At 36.9% G+C, this 17,789-nt stretch overlaps 1 protein-coding gene across 7 annotated transcripts in view; it reads left to right on the forward strand.

The window, feature by feature from the left end:
• ARMC2 (armadillo repeat containing 2) overlaps positions 1 to 17,789 on the forward strand; it is a 184,694-nt gene that overhangs the window by 114,653 nt on the left and 52,252 nt on the right. For all 7 annotated transcript variants that reach the window (XM_056818642.1, XM_056818646.1, XM_056818641.1 and 4 more), the window contains exon 12: positions 3,226 to 3,325. In XM_056818642.1, coding sequence (XP_056674620.1) covers positions 3,226 to 3,325 — 100 coding nt within the window. The remainder of the gene's footprint in view (positions 1 to 3,225; positions 3,326 to 17,789) is intronic.

Consider the following 17,789-nt stretch of genomic DNA (forward strand, 5'->3'; position numbering starts at 1 on the left):
GAGCCCCCACCAATGTCCTTCTCCCCATGATTATCAATATATATCAATTACAGAGCCTAACTTAATTAGCTTTTTGAAATAACTACTATGGTACTGCTGTCTGGAGTTGCTAATAGGTTGATAATGGAAAAGCCAAAATCCTTTGAACCTTTTAAGTTCCCAGGGTCTTTTTCTAGCCATAGGTGGGGAGGAGGGAGAGGATACCAAAATTAAGGTTCAGATTGAGGCTAAGACCTGATTCTTCCCTTCACTGCCTTCTCATACTCCAATGATTCCTTCTTAAGGGTTTGGCTAGAATATATCTCTCTTCATTATGGTCAGGAACTTAAATTTTGACTTCTAAATTGGCTTGCCCTTTTATATAAAACCTACAGGGCATGACCAGATCTTCTTAGGCAATCTCAATGTGCTTCCTATTCATTCTTACTCTGTTTTTTTTCCCCAGGTTTTGAAGGATTTCAGAATTGATCAAGGACTTAGAGCACCTAGTCTAAAGTCTTTGATTGATTAAATAGAAGTGTCTAGGCTATGCTTGTAGACTGCTAAGTGGTTCAGTGTATTTGAGTTCTGGGCCTGGAGTCAGGAAGACTAATCTTCCTGAGTTCAAATCTGGCCTAAGATACTTACTAGCTATGTATTTTTGAGCAAGTCACATCTATTTGCCCCGGTTTCCTCACCTATAAAATTAGCTGGAGAAGGAAATGGCAAACTACATTAGTGTCTTTGCCAAGAAAACCTTAAATGAGGTTGCCAAGGATTAGGCATGCCTGAAAATGACTGAACAACAAAAAAAAGGACCAGTTTATACTTCTGATTTATTCATTGACTCAGTGGCAGTGTGCTTGCTTGATAAAGGTATCAGGGCTAAATGGGGTGTGCTTAAGTGCCTAAAATATACCCCCATCCATATATTTATTTTTTACCAACAGGCACTTGGAGAAAGCAAATTATGTGGCATAGTCTTCTTGTAAATATTTGAAAACTGACATTATTACTTGTAGTTTTAAATGGTTCAGTGACATGTCATTGCTAACATCTCAGGCTCAAAGTTAAGATTGGTTGAATGAATTACCCCCTTTTGGGGAGTCTGATTCTGAAATTGTATGATGCTATAGTGTTCTTTCTCTACTACTTGTGATTAGATTAGCAGGTGGGTCTTGCATTCATGTATGTTCAAACTCATTGTAAAAAAAGAATGATTCCCATTAAATTTCAGATTCTTTTAGTTTCTTTTATGCACCTAAATGTCCTATGCCTATTGAAGATTAATTATCAAGATTGGTCTGAGTTTTGATGTTATTCAAGTCTACATAGCACTTTAAGGTTTACAATGTACTTTTTTTTACAACAACCCTGTAAATCAAGCATCACCTTTTTTACAGATGCAAAAATGACATCTTCAAAAGGTTAAGCAAGCTTAGTCATATCCACCCAACTAGTACCAGATTTTCTGCCTCTAGGACCAGTCCTTTTCCCTCTCTATCCTATGTTGTTCCACACCTACTAAATCTCATTTTTAAAAAGGATAAATGTACTGCTTTTTGATAGAATCAATATAATTTTTATAAATTTCTTATCCTTCTTAAGATTTTGAGAGGCTCAAAAACATTCCCTCACTTAGATAGGGAGCTAAACTGATGGTTCCATTGACTTTGATTTGGATATCTTCTAGACAGTGGGGCTCAACATCATTTGAACAGGTATTTGCTCAATGTCTCGTGCCTAGGCATTTTGGATATAGCGGTAAAAAGGAATTACTCTGGCCTCAAGGAGCTTCCATTCTACTTGGGATTCAGTTCTCAAGTTGGCAAAATTTCTTAACACTGATTTGGAAACCAAAGTGTCATAGAAGGATACTAATTGGCCCAGTGAAATACAACTGAATCAGACACTCCCTGCAGATGTGGCAGGAGTGTGAGGACCTGGCTCTTTAAGTCATATCACAGATGTTGTTATCTCCCTTTATCTAAATGAATGCAATTCTTATATAATACAGTTGTGTACTGCCTTCTTCTACAGCCCTAAAAACACTATGGATAGTGGGCAGGTAGGTGGTTCAAAAGGTAGAAAGCCAGGCACAATGATGGGAGGACCTGGGTTCAAATCTGGCCTCAGATACTTATCAGCTATGTGACCCAGGCAAAGTCACTTGACCCTCATTGCCTCGCCCTGACCGTTCCTCTGCCATTGAACCAATATTTAATACTGATTCTAAGACAGAAGGTAAGGGTTTGGGGGGAGGGAAGGTCATGGACACAAACAGTTTGAGTCATCTTTTGTAGACAGAAGGTAGAATATATTGTAATAAAATATTGGATTATTCATCAAAAAGCTAAAAAATATTAAGCTAATGATCAAATACACCCCAACTTATGGAAACCCAATTTTTAAAAGATATTTAAAAAGATGTTATTTCAGGTTGTTATTTCTCTTCCCCATATTCTTTCTGCCATTGTCCTCACTGTTTGAGGGTGGGAGCTGGAGCTGCTGTTGCCTTAGGAACCCCTACCTCCTCTTCCTTCTGGTTAATGTCATAATACTGTCTTACTGGCAAATTGGAATTTTCTGTCATTAAAAATATGTACATTTACAAAAAATATTAGAGTGTGCCCTTTGCATCCACTACCTGTTATGTCCTAGGCGGCTACCTATCCTGCCTATTCTTAGACTTGTTGTCCTCTGCAGATGGCCAAGTTTTCTCTAAAGTTTTGGGTTCACTGCAAAGATATTGTAGGTATACACATTAGAAACAATAAAGAAAAATTCCCTTAATTCCTGTTTGAGTGTTTGTGGGATAAAACATTTTATGAGTCATATCTCCTTATCTTTGGCCAAAAAAAATCCAAATTAAAAACTTCTTTTGTCTTGATTCATTTTTTTGGAAAGGAGGTATTAAATCAGTATTTTCATTGTGATACATTAAAATAAAATTATGTGAAAAAGGTAGTGATTTGATTTATCATAAATATCAATTTTACTTGACAGATGTGGGTATAAATAGATTTCATAGTTGCCTTTTAGATAATAGTCTCTAAAAGTTTCCATTTAGCATTGTAGGGTATATGCTTCAGAATATTACATGTTGGGGCTAGACTAAATGATCTTTTTAACTCTAAAAGTGAATCTATTAGAATCTAGGTCTCTCAGTGAACAGACCACAAATTTGAGTTTCATAAAAAAAAATAATTTTCTTAATTTTTATTTTTCCATTTGATGTGTATGCAGCAAACTTTCTTCCTATCATGACTGCTGTGCAGCCTTGGCTGACTATTCCAGATGTTATGCCTTATTTTTGAGCCTGATAAACCAATATGAGAAGAAGCAGGTTAGTTTATTATTTCTGACTTTTCAGTATGTATCTTTGTATGTGTATAAATTTTTAAGCCCATAGGAATGATCTGGTTTTGCAAACATGTAAGAAAATGTTAAATGGATAACAGTAGTTTTAAGAAAAATTTTGGTTCAGTGGGAGAGGATCAGTCCAATGGCAGACAGGATAACATCATTCTGGTAAATTTCCCTTGAATTAAATCTTATCACCTAATAAGATGGTTAAGATTTTCCCTTACAAGTTGAAAGTCATAGATACATACATGATGATCCAAAAATGTGGGAGCATTTGCTTGTCTTGCCAGTAGGGTAGGTATAACTAAACTCAATCCATATTTGCCAGCACATGAAAATGCAGACATTATTTTTACTCACTATAATAAAAGAAAAAGCATTAGTATTTATTATGCACATTTAATTAGAAATAAACTTACTACCCTAAAGGCATGAGTTCAACATTAAAATTATACTTTTTCCTCTCTGGTTTATATGCATGATGGTGAAATGCTAAAATTTTTGCAAATATTTAAGATGTATGTTGCTGTTTGATAATTCAGTCACAAACAGAATACTGTACAAATATAACCCCATACTTTTGCTTCTGGGTTGATCAGTTTTCAAGCACTCTTCCATCTTTGAGCAATCAGTCAGTCTCCTCTTTGACATTTATTGCAGTTAACTTTAATTTACCATTATTCTTGGTGACACTTAAGCTATTCACCAATGTAGCTTCAATGGCTGAAAGCTTCTCATAGAGAAAAACTTGTTTAAAAAGATGAAGAGTGAATATGTTTAATAAACTTTCAAATCTCTACAGTCCCTTTGTTCACTTAAAGGAGCAGTTTAAATATTTATGGCCTAGTTTTATGGGATATGTTACCAGCGTTGAAATCTTCCAATTCAAATAAACAATGGGGATACAAGACAAGATTATTCACTTCCTTTTCAAGATTTGTGGAGATATTCATTAATTTTAATTTTTCATTGTGTTTCATGTCATGGGATTTTGATCAAAGGTATTATATCCAGATTTAACTTCGTATGATTTTCCCTGGGATTTGTGAATGTCTCAAAACAAAAGTTATTTGTTTTATTGCTTGTTTGATTTGTTTCAAAACAAAATTTAATTGTATCTTTGACCTGTGATTATAAATATTATTGTAACTATGAATTTTTAAAAAAAGAAATACAAACCAACCTGCAAATACAAACTGAAAACCTCTCTCTTATGAACTGTTAAACTAAGATGTTATTTTATAGCTTTCATGAAAGAACTTTGTAGGTTCTCGTATACTTGTAAATAGTGACAGGCATTTAAGATATAAAAATTCTTACTAATTTGTCAATATGTGAGACATTTGAGATTCAAAAGACTCTGGAGACATGGTTTTCTGGACAGATATAGCTAGTTCAATTAACACTACAACGGTTATCTTTTTTTAACCCTTACTTTGTCTTAGTAACAATTCTAAGACAGAAGGGCTTCAAGGGCTAGGCAAATGAGGTTAGGTGACTTGCTCAGGGTCACACACCTCAGACATGTCTGAGGCAAGATTTGAACCCAGGTCCTCCTGACTCCAGGGCTAGCATTCTATCTACTATGCTACTTAGCTGCCCCTCCAACTGCTTTTCTTAACAAGCAAGAGATTGACTGTTAAGTCTAATGACTTAACCAAAAGTTAAGGATAATCATTTAGTCATACTTTTGCCTTTAAGAACAAATCAGAGGGTTAGCTAGGTGGCTTAGTGGGTCCTGGGTTCAAATTTAACCTCAGACACATCTTAACTTTATGACCCTGGGCAAATCACTTAATCCTCATTGCCCAGACTTTACCATTCTTCTGCTTCAGAGCCAATACTTGGAATTAATTCCAAGAAAGAAGGTAAAGGTTAGAGTTAGGGCTATTAAAAGTTTAAAAAAAAATAAATCAGAGACTTAAATTTTCTGAGCCATCTGAGAAGTTCTGTTAGAATCCTCCAGTGTGATTTTTATAGAACATGGTGGTTCAGTGAATAGAGCTTTGGACCTATGAATCAGGAAGGCTTAGGTCAAATCCTGCCTTAGACACTCATTAACTATGTGACTTAACTTCTCTCTTTCCTCATCTGTATAATGGAGATGATGATAATAATGGTCCCTCTCAAGGTGGTTGTGAGAGAATATTTGTTTTTTTTTTAACTTTTTTTTAAAATATATTTTATTTGATCATTTCCAAGCATTATTCGTTAAAGACATAGATCATTTTCTTTTCCTCCCCCCCACCCCCCATAGCTGACGCCTAAGTCCAGTGGGCATTAGATGTTTTCTTGATTTGAACCCATTGCTTTGTTGATAGTATTTGCATTAGAGTGTTCATTTAGAGTCTATCCTCTGTCATGTCCCCTCAACCTCTGTATTCAGGCAGTTGCTTTTTCTCGGTGTTTCCACTCCCATAGTTTATCCTTTGCTTATGAATGGTGTTTTTTCTCCTGGATCCCTGCAAGTTGTTCAGGGACATTACACCACCACTAATGGAGAAGTCCATTACGTTCGATTATACCACAGTGTATTAGTCTCTGTGTACAATGTTCTCCTGGTTCTGCTCCTCTCGCTCTGCATCACTTCCAGGAGGTTGTTCCAGTCTCCATGGAACTTCTCCACTTTATTATTCCTTTTAGCACAATAGTATTCCATCACCAACATATACCACAGTTTGTTCAGCCATTCCCCAATTGATGGGCATCCCCTCGTTTTCCAGTTTTGGGCCACCACAAAGAGCGCAGCTATGAATATTTTTGTACAAGTCTTTGTGTCCATTATCTCTTTGGGGTACAGACCCAGCAGTGCTATGGCTGGGTCAAAGGGTAGATATTCTTTTGTAACCCTTTGGGCATAGTTCCAAATTGCCCTCCAGAATGGTTGGATGAGTTCACAGCTCCACCAGCAATGAATTAATGTCCCTACTTTGCCACATCCCCTCCAGCATTCACTGCTTTCCTTTGCTGTTATGTTAGCCAATCTGCTAGGTGTGAGGTGATACCTCAGAGTTGTTTTGATTTGCATCTCTCTGATTATAAGAGATTTAGAACACTTCTTCATGTGCTTGTTAATAGTTTTGATTTCTTTATCTGAAAACTGCCTATCCATTTCCCTTGCCCATTTATCAATTGGAGAATGGCTTGATTTTTTGTACAATTGATTTAGCTCATTATAAATATGAGTAATTAAACCTTTGTCAGAGGTTTCTATGAAGATTTTTTCCCAATTTGTTGTTTCCCTTCTGATTTTAGTTACATTGGTTTTGTTTGTACAAAAGCTTTTTAGTTTGATGTAGTCAAAATTATTTATTTTACATTTTGTGATTCTTTCTATATCTTGCTTGGTTTTAAAGCCTTTCCCCTCCCAAAGGTCTGGCATGTATACTATTCTGTGTTTACCCAATTTACTTATGGTTTCCTTCTTTATGTTTAAGTCACTCACCCATTTTGAATTTATCTTGGTGTAGGGTGTGAGGTGTTGATCTATTCCTAGTCTCTCCCACACTGTCTTCCAATTTTCCCAGCAGTTTTTATCGAATAGTGGATTTTTGTCCCAAAAGCTGGGATCTTTGGGTTTATCGTATACTGTCTTGCTGAGGTCGCTTTCCCCCAGTCTATTCCACTGATCTTCCTTTCTGTTTCTTAGCCAGTACCAAATTGTTTTGATGACCGCTGCTTTGTAATATAGTTTAAGGTCAGGGACTGCAAGGCCCCCATCATATGTGTTTTTTTTCATTATTTCCCTGGATATCCTTGATCTTTTGTTCTTCCAAATGAACTTTGTTATGGTTTTTTCTAAATCAGTAAAGAAGTATTTTGGTAGTTCAATGGGTATGGCACTAAATAGATAAATAAGTTTGGGTAGGATGGTCATTTTTATTATATTGGCTCATCCTATCCATGAGCAGTTAATGTTTTTCCATTTGTTCAAGTCTAGTTTTAGTTGTGTGGCAAGTGTTTTGTAGTTGTGTTCATATAGCTCCTGTGTTTGTCTTGGGAGGTAGATTCCTAGGTATTTTATTTTGTCTAAGGTGATTTTGAATGGGATTTCTCTTTCTAGTTCTTGCTGCTGAGCTGTGTTGGAGATATATAGAAAAGCTGATGATTTATGTGGGTTTATTTTGTATCCTACAACTTTGCTAAAGTTGTTGATTATTTCAATTAGCTTTTTGGTTGAATCTCTAGGATTCTTTAAGTAGACCATCATGTCATCCGCAAAGAGTGATAACTTGGTCTCCTCCTTGCCTATTTTGATGCCTTCAATTCCTTTATCTTCTCTAATTGCTACTGCTAGTGTTTCTAGTACAATGTCAAATAGTAGAGGTGATAATGGGCATCCTTGTTTCACTCCTGATCTTATTGGGAATGCATCTAGTTTATCCCCATTGCAGATGATATTAGCTGTTGGTTTTAGATATATACTGTTTATTATTTTTAGGAATGACCCTTCTATTCCTATGCTTTCTAGTGTTTTTAATAGGAATGGGTGTTGTATTTTATCAAAGGCTTTTTCTGTGTCTATTGAGATAATCATGTGGTTCTTGCTAGTTTGCTTGTTGATGTGGTCAATTATGTGGATGGTTTTCCTAATGTTGAACCAGCCCTGCATCCCTGGTATGAATCCTACTTGATCATGGTGAATGATCCTTCTGATCACTTGCTGGAGTCTTTTTGCTAGTATCCTATTTAAGATTTTTGCATCTATATTCATTAGGGAGATTGGCCTATAGTTTTCTTTCTCTGTTTTTGACCTGCCTGGTTTTGGAATCAGTACCATGTTTGTGTCGTAAAAGGAGTTTGGTAGAACTCCCTCTTTGCTTATTATGTCAAATAGTTTGTATAGTATTGGGATTAACTGTTCTCTGAATGTTTGATAGAATTCACAGGTGAATCCATCAGGCCCTGGGGATTTTTTCTTAGGAAGTTCTTTGATGGCTTGTTGGATTTCAATTTCTGATATGGGATTATTTAGGAATTCTATTTCCTCTTCTGTTAGTCTAGGCAGTTTGTATTTTTGTATATATTCATCCATTTCTCCTAAATTGGTGTATTTATTGCCATATAATTGGGCAAAGTAATTTTTAATGATTGCCTTAATTTCCTCTTCATCGGAGGTGCTGTCCCCCTTTTCATCTTTAATGCTGTTAATTTGCTTTTCTTCCTTCCTTTTTTTAATTAGATTGACCAGTACTTTGTCTATTTTGTTTGTTTTTTCAAAGTACCAGCTTCTTGTCTTATTTATTAAATCAATAGTTCTATCACTTTCGATTTTATTAATTTCTCCCTTAATTTTTAGGATTTCTAATTTGGTTTTCTGCTGGGGGTTTTTAATTTGATCGCTTTTGAGTTTTTTCATTTGCATTTCCAATTGATTGATCTCTGCTCTCCCTTGTTTGTTAATATAAGCATTCAGGGATATGAATTTACCTCTGATTACCGCTTTGACTGCATCCCAAAAGGTTTGAAAGGATGTTTCGCCATTGTCATTTTCCTCGATGAAATTATTAATTGTTTCTATGATTTCTTCTTTAACTAAACAGTTTTGGAGTATCATATTGTTTAATTTCCAATTGGTTTTAGATTTGGTTTTCCATGTACCGTTACTAATCATTATTTTTATTGCCTTGTGATCTGAGAAGGCTGCATTCATTATTTCTGCTTTTTTGCATTTGTGTGCTATGTTTCTGTGACCTAATGTATGGTCAATTTTTGTGAATGTGCCATGTGGTGCTGAGAAGAAGGTGTATTCCTTTTTATCCCTTTTTATTTTTCTCCATATGTCTATTAATTCTAATTTTTCTAAGATTTCATTCACTTCTTTTACCTCTTTCTTATTTATTTTTTGATTTGATTTATCTAAATTTGATAATGGTTGGTTTAAGTCTCCCACTAGTATGGTTTTATTGTCTATTTCTTCCTTCAATTCTCCTAGTTTCTCCATTAGAAATTTGGGTGCTATATTATTTGGTGCATACATGTTGATTAATGATATTTCCTCATTGTCTAGAGTCCCTTTTAACAAAATATAATTACCTTCCCTATCCCTTTTGATCAGGTCTATTTTTGCATTGGCTTTATCAGATATCATGATTACCACTCCTGCCTTCTTTCTATCAGTTGAGGCCCAGAAGGTCTTACTCCATCCTTTAATTCTGACCTTGTGGGTGTCAACCCGCCTCATGTGTGTTTCTTGAAGACAACATATGGTAGGGTTTTGGATTCTAATCCATTCTGCTATTCGTCTACGTTTTATGGGTGAGTTCATCCCATTCACGTTCAAAGTTATGATTGTCATTTGTGGACTCCCTGGCATTTTGATTGCCTTCCCTAATTCTAACCTTTTCTTCTTCGGCTCTACCTTTTAGTCCAGTGATTTACTTTGAATCAGTCCCCCTTGTCCCCTCCCTTGATGTTTCCCTTTTTAGTCCCTCCCTTTTTCTTCCCTCCCCCTCCCCCCTCTCTTTCCCTCCCTTTTTGTTCTCCCTCTCCCCCTCCCCCCCTTGGTTTTCCCTTCTCCTTACCCTTGTTGGGTAAGATAGAATTCAAGATCCCAATGGATCTGGATGTTTTTCCCTCTCAGAGTTGATTTCCCTGAGATTGAGGTTTAAGTAACCCCCCCCCTTCCTCTCCTTCTTATAGGAGTTTTCTTCCCCTCCCCTTCCCATGTGAATCTTTGTGTGAGAACGATTATTCTATTTGGTCTTTCTTTACCCCCTATTTATACATTACATTTTCCCCACATATTAGTATACATAGATTGATATAAATGTAGTCCTTATAGAAGAGAGTTTGAGTAAAAGAAGAAGATAACATTTTTCCCCTTTCCTTAATATTTACCTTTTCAGGTATTCCTTGCTCTTTGATTTTCGGTATCAAACTTTCCACAGAGCTCTGGTCTTTTCTTTGCAAAAAGTTGGAAGTCTTCTATTTTGTTGAATGCCCATACTTTCCCTTGGAAGTATATAGTCAGTTTTGCTGGGTAGCTGATTCTTGGTTGGAGACCCAGCTCTCTTGCCTTTCTGAAGATCATGTTCCATGCCTTACGATCATTCAGAGTAGAACTTGCAAGGTCTTGGGTGACCCTGATTGGCATTCCTTTATATCTAAATTGTCTTTTTCTGGCTTCCTGTAGGATTTTTTCTTTTGTTTGATAGCTTTGGAATTTGGCAATTACATTCCTGGGAGTTGTCTTTTGGGGGTTTAGTGTAGAAGGTGTTCTGTGAGCTCTGTCAGTGGATGTATTGCCCCCTTGTTCTAGAATCTCTGGGCAATTTTCTTTGATTATATCTTGTATCACCATGTCCAGTTTGGTGTTTATTTCTGGGTTTTCTGGGAGTCCAATTATTCTTAAATTATCCCTTCTCCCTCTATTTTCCAGATCTATCACCTTGTCGGTGAGATATTTTATGTTCTCTTCTAATTTCTTGGTATTTTGACTTTGCTTTATTAATTCTTGCTCTTTTACATGATCGTTGTCTTCCAGCTGCCTGATTCTGGCCTTTAAAGCCTGGTTTTCCTTTTCAGTTTCATCATACCAGTTTTGTAGATGCGTGAATTTCTTTTGCATTATTTCCAACTTTTCCTCCCAGAAGGCTTCCATATTTTTGGTCATTTCTGATTCAAATTCTTCATAGGTTTGTGGAGAGTTTCCATTTCCTTTGGAAGGTTTTGGAGCATTTTCTTGTATATTATATTCTATCTGCTCTGTATTTTGTATTTTGGCTCCATAGAATGTGTCCAAAGTCGCCCCTTTCTTCTTATTTTTCTTGGTATTTTGGGGCTTCTGTGCTTCTGTGGAGTTTGCCATCTCTGAATGTGGAGGATTAGCTTTTCTTATCTCTGTCTGGTGTTCAGAGGCTTTAGTCCTGGGCAGATGGTTCTATGAGCTTTCCCTGGGTTAAACTGAATATGCCTCACTGGAACTGGAATGGAAGGGTCGGACCACGTTGCTTTCCGGAAGTTGCCTTCAGAATCGCTGGCCGTGAGGCTGTTTCGTTGGCCTGCGGGTGGATGGGCTGCAGCTTCCCCAAGCTCCGAGGGCAAGGACTTTCACTGAGACTTGGATAGCAGGATCCAGCCGGTGAGGCTGTCTTGCTCCAGGCAGTGACTTTCACTGGGACTCGGATAGAAGGCCCTGAGGGTTGTTGTTCCGAGGACCCTGCTCTCTGAGCCGGGCCCGGCTGGGGCTTCCTGGAGCCTTGGACTCTGCGCTCCTACCCCTGAGGTCCGAGGGATCTCGGGTTCTGGCTTTTGAGGGGAGCCGTACCTTTTGATCCGGGTCCAGGTCCAGGAGGAGGGTTCCCAGGGTCTGTGCTGTTGATCGTTTTGAATTTCGGCGCCTTAGGAGCTTATAGTTTGAGATCGGTCGGGAAGGGTTTTCCGGAGATCTGAACTTTAGCTTTCTCTAAGCCGCCATCTTAACCGGAAGTCGTGAGAGAATATTTGTAAAGTACTTTACAGACTTAAAGCACTATATAAGTGCTACCTATTAGTATGGTTCTAATACTCTGGTCCATCTCACTGATGTGAGTTCTTCCCACTGTACTATTTCTGCATAATCTCATCCTGTGTATTTTTTAAGAATCAATATTCCTCCTTAAATCTCCTATGCATGGTGACTTTTTCTAGGCCTTTTACAATTTTATGAATAACGTTATAACATTTAGGCTATCCATCTATTATTATTTCTTCTCATTGAATAACTGGCCGGCTTCTACACCTACCTCTCAGGGTCCTTATGTCTTTTATTCTACTTCTTGTATTAAAAGTCACCATTGCTAATTTCTCATAGACTATTATCCAGAATGATTCTTTTGATTGCCCTTTAGATCCCCTGATTTTGAGTCCTCAGAACCTGTGTTATTTCATGATTTTCAGCCATAGAGCACCTTTGAAAGTCTTTCTGTTAAAAATATGGATTTGGGGGCATCTAGGGGGATGTTTGTATTGATTCTAAGACAGAAGGTAATAGTTTAAAAAAAAAAGAAAGAAAAGAGACTTTTGTTTCAGGGAGAAGCTTGGGATCATTGGATGAAACATTCTTCAATGCTATCTACTCTGTCCTTTTCTTCCTTTTCAATTCTAGATTCAGCTTATTGTCCAGCTGTAATTCCTAATTCAGTGGGCTGCCCTTCTCGTTGCATGTGATTCTCTGGGCAATATGCATTCATCATCCACTTGTTTTTTCTGATGTAGATTACTAGGCTTACCATTTTGAGTGGCGGGGGACCTCCATAGATTCTGAAGTATTCTTGGGTTTGATTTTTTTTTCTTAAACTCACACAATTGACTTAAAGATGTAGACAATACAAGATCTCATGGTAGTTATAGTTTGTTGACTATTTCTAAACCCTTATCTTCCATCTTAGAAGCAATAGTGGGTCTTAGTTACCAGGCAGAAGAACAGTAATGGCTAGGCAAAGTAGGGTTAAGTGACTTGCCCACACAGCTAGGATATGTCTGAGGTGAGATTTGAATCTATGACCTCCCATTGTTAGTCCTGGCCCTCAATCCACTGAGCTTACATTTAACTCCCCCCTTGTTTGCTGACTCTTAAAAAGGATTATTTTGATAGAACAGATTTACTACCTTAAAGACTTTCCTTCAACAAGATGTATTACAGAAACTTATTTACAAAAAAAATTTTTTTAACCCTTCCCTCCTGTCTTAGAATTAATACTCAGTATTGGTTCCAAGGAAGAAGAACAGTAAGGGTTAGGCAATTGGAGTTATGACTTGCCCAGGATCGCACAGCTTTTATCTGAGGCAACATTTGAACTCAGTACCTCCCATTTTCAGTCCTGGCTCTCTATCCACTGAGTCACCTAGTTGCCCCTATATGACAGAATCTTAAATGATTTCTTGGAAAAAGCAGTAGGACTAATGTTGTTTGAAGATTTTTCAGTTACTAATATCAAGTAATTCATAAAACAGAGAGATGAATGGTTACCCCAAGTATGCAAAATGTTGAGTACAATATCCAGAGAGAAGAGAAAGTGCAGAAAATGAAGTTCTCTATTAAGTTCATTTACAGATAATATTGTGTTGTTTATATTATAGAACATTGCAGAGCTTCCTAAATGAGATCCATTACCATACAAAAGAGTTTTACCATGTTATTCACACAGGACCAGACTTGTGGTCCAGACTGTCTCATAACAGCCCACTTATTATGTATATCTTATTGTGCTAGGGACGGTAATAGGTGCTGAGGGTATAGGTACCTCGCCGTCAAAGAGCCTATTACATGTAGCCCATAGGACTAGCCCGTAAATACTTATAGCTTGGACAGGTGGTATTAATGACTGCTGAAGAAGGCTCAGAGTCAAACAGAAGGAAAGTACTGGATTGCCTTTGTGAAACTGTCCTTTTAAATGCCTCGAGGTTCTTCCTGAAACCCCCTCCTTAACATCAGTGTTCTTTCTGAGATGTTGCATGATTGTGAGTCATGCCTTTAAAAGTCTTTAACAGTCCCAAAGTCTTTAAATACAGGCTCTAAAGACCCAAAGTTGAGGCCATGGAGAGGCACAGGGCCAGGATAAATAGGCTTCAGTGCATTATCAATGATGATTTGAGTTCAAGAAGTAGCATTAGGGGTATTATCTAGAAAAATTGGAATTTGTAAGGAAATGGTCTGGCCATTTTCTGAGAGCAGGAGACTCTTAATTGTCAAGAGATTCAGAAAATGATTTGATCTCTGACTTCCAATATGTTGGGGCTTATGGATGAGAATTCATAAATTCCAAAGTTTTGGATAGATTATAGTTTTGGCATCAGTGTAGAGAGTGCTAGTGGGGATGAGATCATGGATCCATTGAAGGACTGTGAGAGATAAATAGCGTGTATAAACCTTTTGTCCACATTTTGACATTTTTTTTTAAAGTAGCCAAACTAGAATTTAATAGCATGAAAAAAGTATGTGCTACTAAGAAACATTCACCATTCACACTATGATTTACTTTTTCAAATATTCCCCCCACTTGACCCCTCCTTCCCAACTTCTGAGAAGGAAACACAAGATTCTTTTATCTGTATAATTTTCTCTTTGGTGGGCTAACTTTAGCAGCAGCAGCAAGCAAATCAAAGACTTAAAGTGACCCCTCTGTGGGGTTGTTTTTTTTTTTTCCTGAGACCACAATACAACAAGCAGGAGTGAAATCAGTTAAAAAAAACTATGAAGCAGGATAGGAATGTGTTAATATAAGGTAAACTGTATTTGTTGTGCCCTGCTTTTCCTTTGGATTCTGGTCAAAAGCTTGAGTTATCATTGCCCTTGGAAATAATCATTAGTTCTCCAGCAACTTATGTCAACAGAACTAACCTTTTCTGGACTGACTCAGAATTAGTTATAGGAATAATGCTTGTTATCTTGCATATTTCATTTTAAGTCAGAGATTTATTTTTGAGATGCCCTTTCATTCATGGGCTTTTAAAAATTCTAAAGGAACACTTTAGATTTTAGACATTTGTTTCTAAACCTTATCTGTGTCTGTCAATTTACATACTTCTTACTAAAAAGTTTCCTTGACATTTAGAAACTTTTGAATTGCTTTTACTTTATTCTTTGAAAGAATAGGGTTACCTCATTACTTTATGTAAGATCATATTTGGAACTAACATTACTTAAATTGTTCTGATTGTGTTTCCCATTGGATAATATCCTGCTTCATCATTGTTTTTCCCTTTGGATAACATCCTGCTTCATGTCTTGGTAGTATGGGAAATATACATAGAGAAAAAACAAGAGAAACTTAGTGGGGCAGCTAGATGGCTCAGTGGATTGAGAACCAGACCCAAAGATGGGGGTCCTGGGTTCAAATCTTGCCTCAGATACATCCTAGCTGTATGATCCTGGGCAAGTCACTTTACTCTCATTGACCAGCCCTTCAGCTTTAGAACTAATACACATTATTGATTATTAGATGGAAGGTAGGGGTTGAAAAAAGAAATCTTAGTAGTCCACAAGGTTGAACCCTAGATGTAGCATTGCTCGAGTTCACCATTGTTAGCAGAGTATGAAAGAATTACTAAATCATTTTCCATAAAATATGAGTTCTATAAGTAAATATGATAGTTAAACCACTCCTTGAAAGACATGAATATATAGATAATTTTGTTCAGTAATCCTTTATCAGTGGGAGACATAAAATAGGGAAATGTATGATTGCTAGTGGTGCTTTGTTTTCATCATGGTGGATATCCTCCCCAGAATCCAGATGAAAGGATTTCCAATAGATGATGAAGTACTTTAGATGTACTTATTTGCAGATTGCATCAATGGTATGGAAAGTTTTCGTCACAAGTCATCGTATGAAAAAGCCCCAAAGGCTTTACGGTGCAGTGATAAACCTGATGTTGATGACATTTTTCAATGTTGTTATTTAATGTTCCAATTCCCAGGGCTTTTGGATTTCCCTGTCTGGGTTTCAGGGAAGATGGTGACCACTATTCCAATTGACAGGAACAATTTGACTTTCTTGGTACATATTGTTGCTTCCTGTTTCTCTCTTTGGGCATCATACCACTTCAGCTAAGATTGTCTTGTATGTGGCAATTGGTTTGCAGTTGATGGGTATGGCTGTCCCTTTCTCTGTAGGAGTTGCTTCCCTTTATGATAGCTGTGAGGGCTAGGCTAGAAGCAGAAATGGTGGTCTGGTAGTTGCTGCCATTTCCAGGGCTCCTGTGTTGTTCCTGATGGATAGGTCTTCTGTTAAGTATTTATGGGAAGATAGGAGTATAATTGTACAGGATAAGAAGACTTGTCTCAGTATGGTATTCCATACCATTGGAAGAAGTATTCATGTTGGCTATGACATAGATCCACTGAAGTATTGCTATATGTTGATTAAATAGTTCTTTAATTTAGTAATTTAACATTGTTTCCTCATAAAGCTATAGTCTACATCATTATAAGTATTGTTTCAAATGTATAAGTTTGGGTTTAGCTTGGAAATACTATGTAAATATGACTTCTTAGAATTGATGGTCACAGAACTGAAGCTCTGAATTCACACAGCTTGGATTTGATCTTAGAAGCTCCTCAGTAATTAATAATGTTTAGTTTTTCTTTTTCCCTTATCCTGAGTAACATCTGGATTTGTTTAATTTCTGGCTCTTGTCTAGTTTGTATGTTTGTACCCATCAATCAATAAACACTTATTAAGTGCCTACTATGAGCCAGGTACTGTGTTTACAGAGAACATAATGCAAGTTTATTATAATATGTAAACAAAAAAAACAGAAAGGACTTGTATTTGTGCTCATAGTCAAAAAAATTTTCCCTGAAGGTAGCTATACAACTGCTCCAGACTAAAGAGTGTCACCCTGGAGTAAAGGCTTCTTGATTTGGGAAAGGAACTTAGGACAGATAACAAATTATACAAATCAAAGTTATGGTTATTATCTAAGTAAGCAAGTATTGGTGCTTGAAGTTGTGTTCAAATAGCAGTCACTATTATAGATGAACTGAAAGACACCTTCTTTTCTACTTGATTTTCCCATTTAAAGTCATTTACAAATTTTTTGTCCCCTACAAGTTCTTAAAACGAGATAGCTCATATATATCTGATCTACTTAATATATTTATAGTTCTTGAGTTGAGGCCTTATCAATTCCCAGCTATTAGAAAAAAGAATCATTAGAGAGCTCTGAAAACTTCACAGCTTGTTACAAATGGATGGTGCCCAGTTTTTACTTCTCACAACCGAAGGCAACTGAATTCTAGTTGCTACAGTATATATAGGGAAAGCAGGCAGCACACCCCACTAAATCTTTTATTTGAGACTTGGGAAAAGTCATCTCCATTTACTTTTTTTAACTCTCATTACTGTTTTACCTCTTCCTCTTCTCCTTCCCTGCCTGAAACTAATGATAAGCTAAACAAAATACTCTGCAAAGAAATCTAGAAACACAAGAGAGAAAAGCAGTAAAATGGGTGCCTGGTGTCATCAACCATGCCATAAAAGTAAGGTTCCCATTTTTTATTTATGTATTTGATATTAAAAACTAAAATCAGTATGTTAAAGTTCCCAAATAATGGTTGATAAAATGATAAGAATTTGACATATTCCTGAGTCTAATTCAGTAAAAGAGTTCTTGGAAGAGTTGAAACTACTCTCTCCAAAGTTACCAGTAATCTCCTCAATGCCAAATCCAAAGACTTTTTGTTAAATCTCACTTTTCTTGACCTCTCTATGGACTTTGGCACTGTTCATCACCCTCTTCTCCTTGGTACTCTTTTCTGTCTAGATTTTCAGGACACTGCTCTCTCATAGTTCTCTTCTTCTCTTTCTGACCAATCCTTCCCATTCTTTTCAGGATCCTCATTTAGGTAATGCCCACTAACTGTGAGTTCTTCACTGGTTTCTGTCTTGGGACCTCTTCTCTTTTCCCTCTCTACTAGTTCACTTTTCCCCCCAAGCACTCCTTGAGCCAGTGCATTT

The sequence above is a fragment of the Monodelphis domestica genome, chromosome 2, assembly GCF_027887165.1.
Source record: "Monodelphis domestica isolate mMonDom1 chromosome 2, mMonDom1.pri, whole genome shotgun sequence".
Classification (NCBI taxonomy): domain Eukaryota; kingdom Metazoa; phylum Chordata; class Mammalia; order Didelphimorphia; family Didelphidae; genus Monodelphis; species Monodelphis domestica.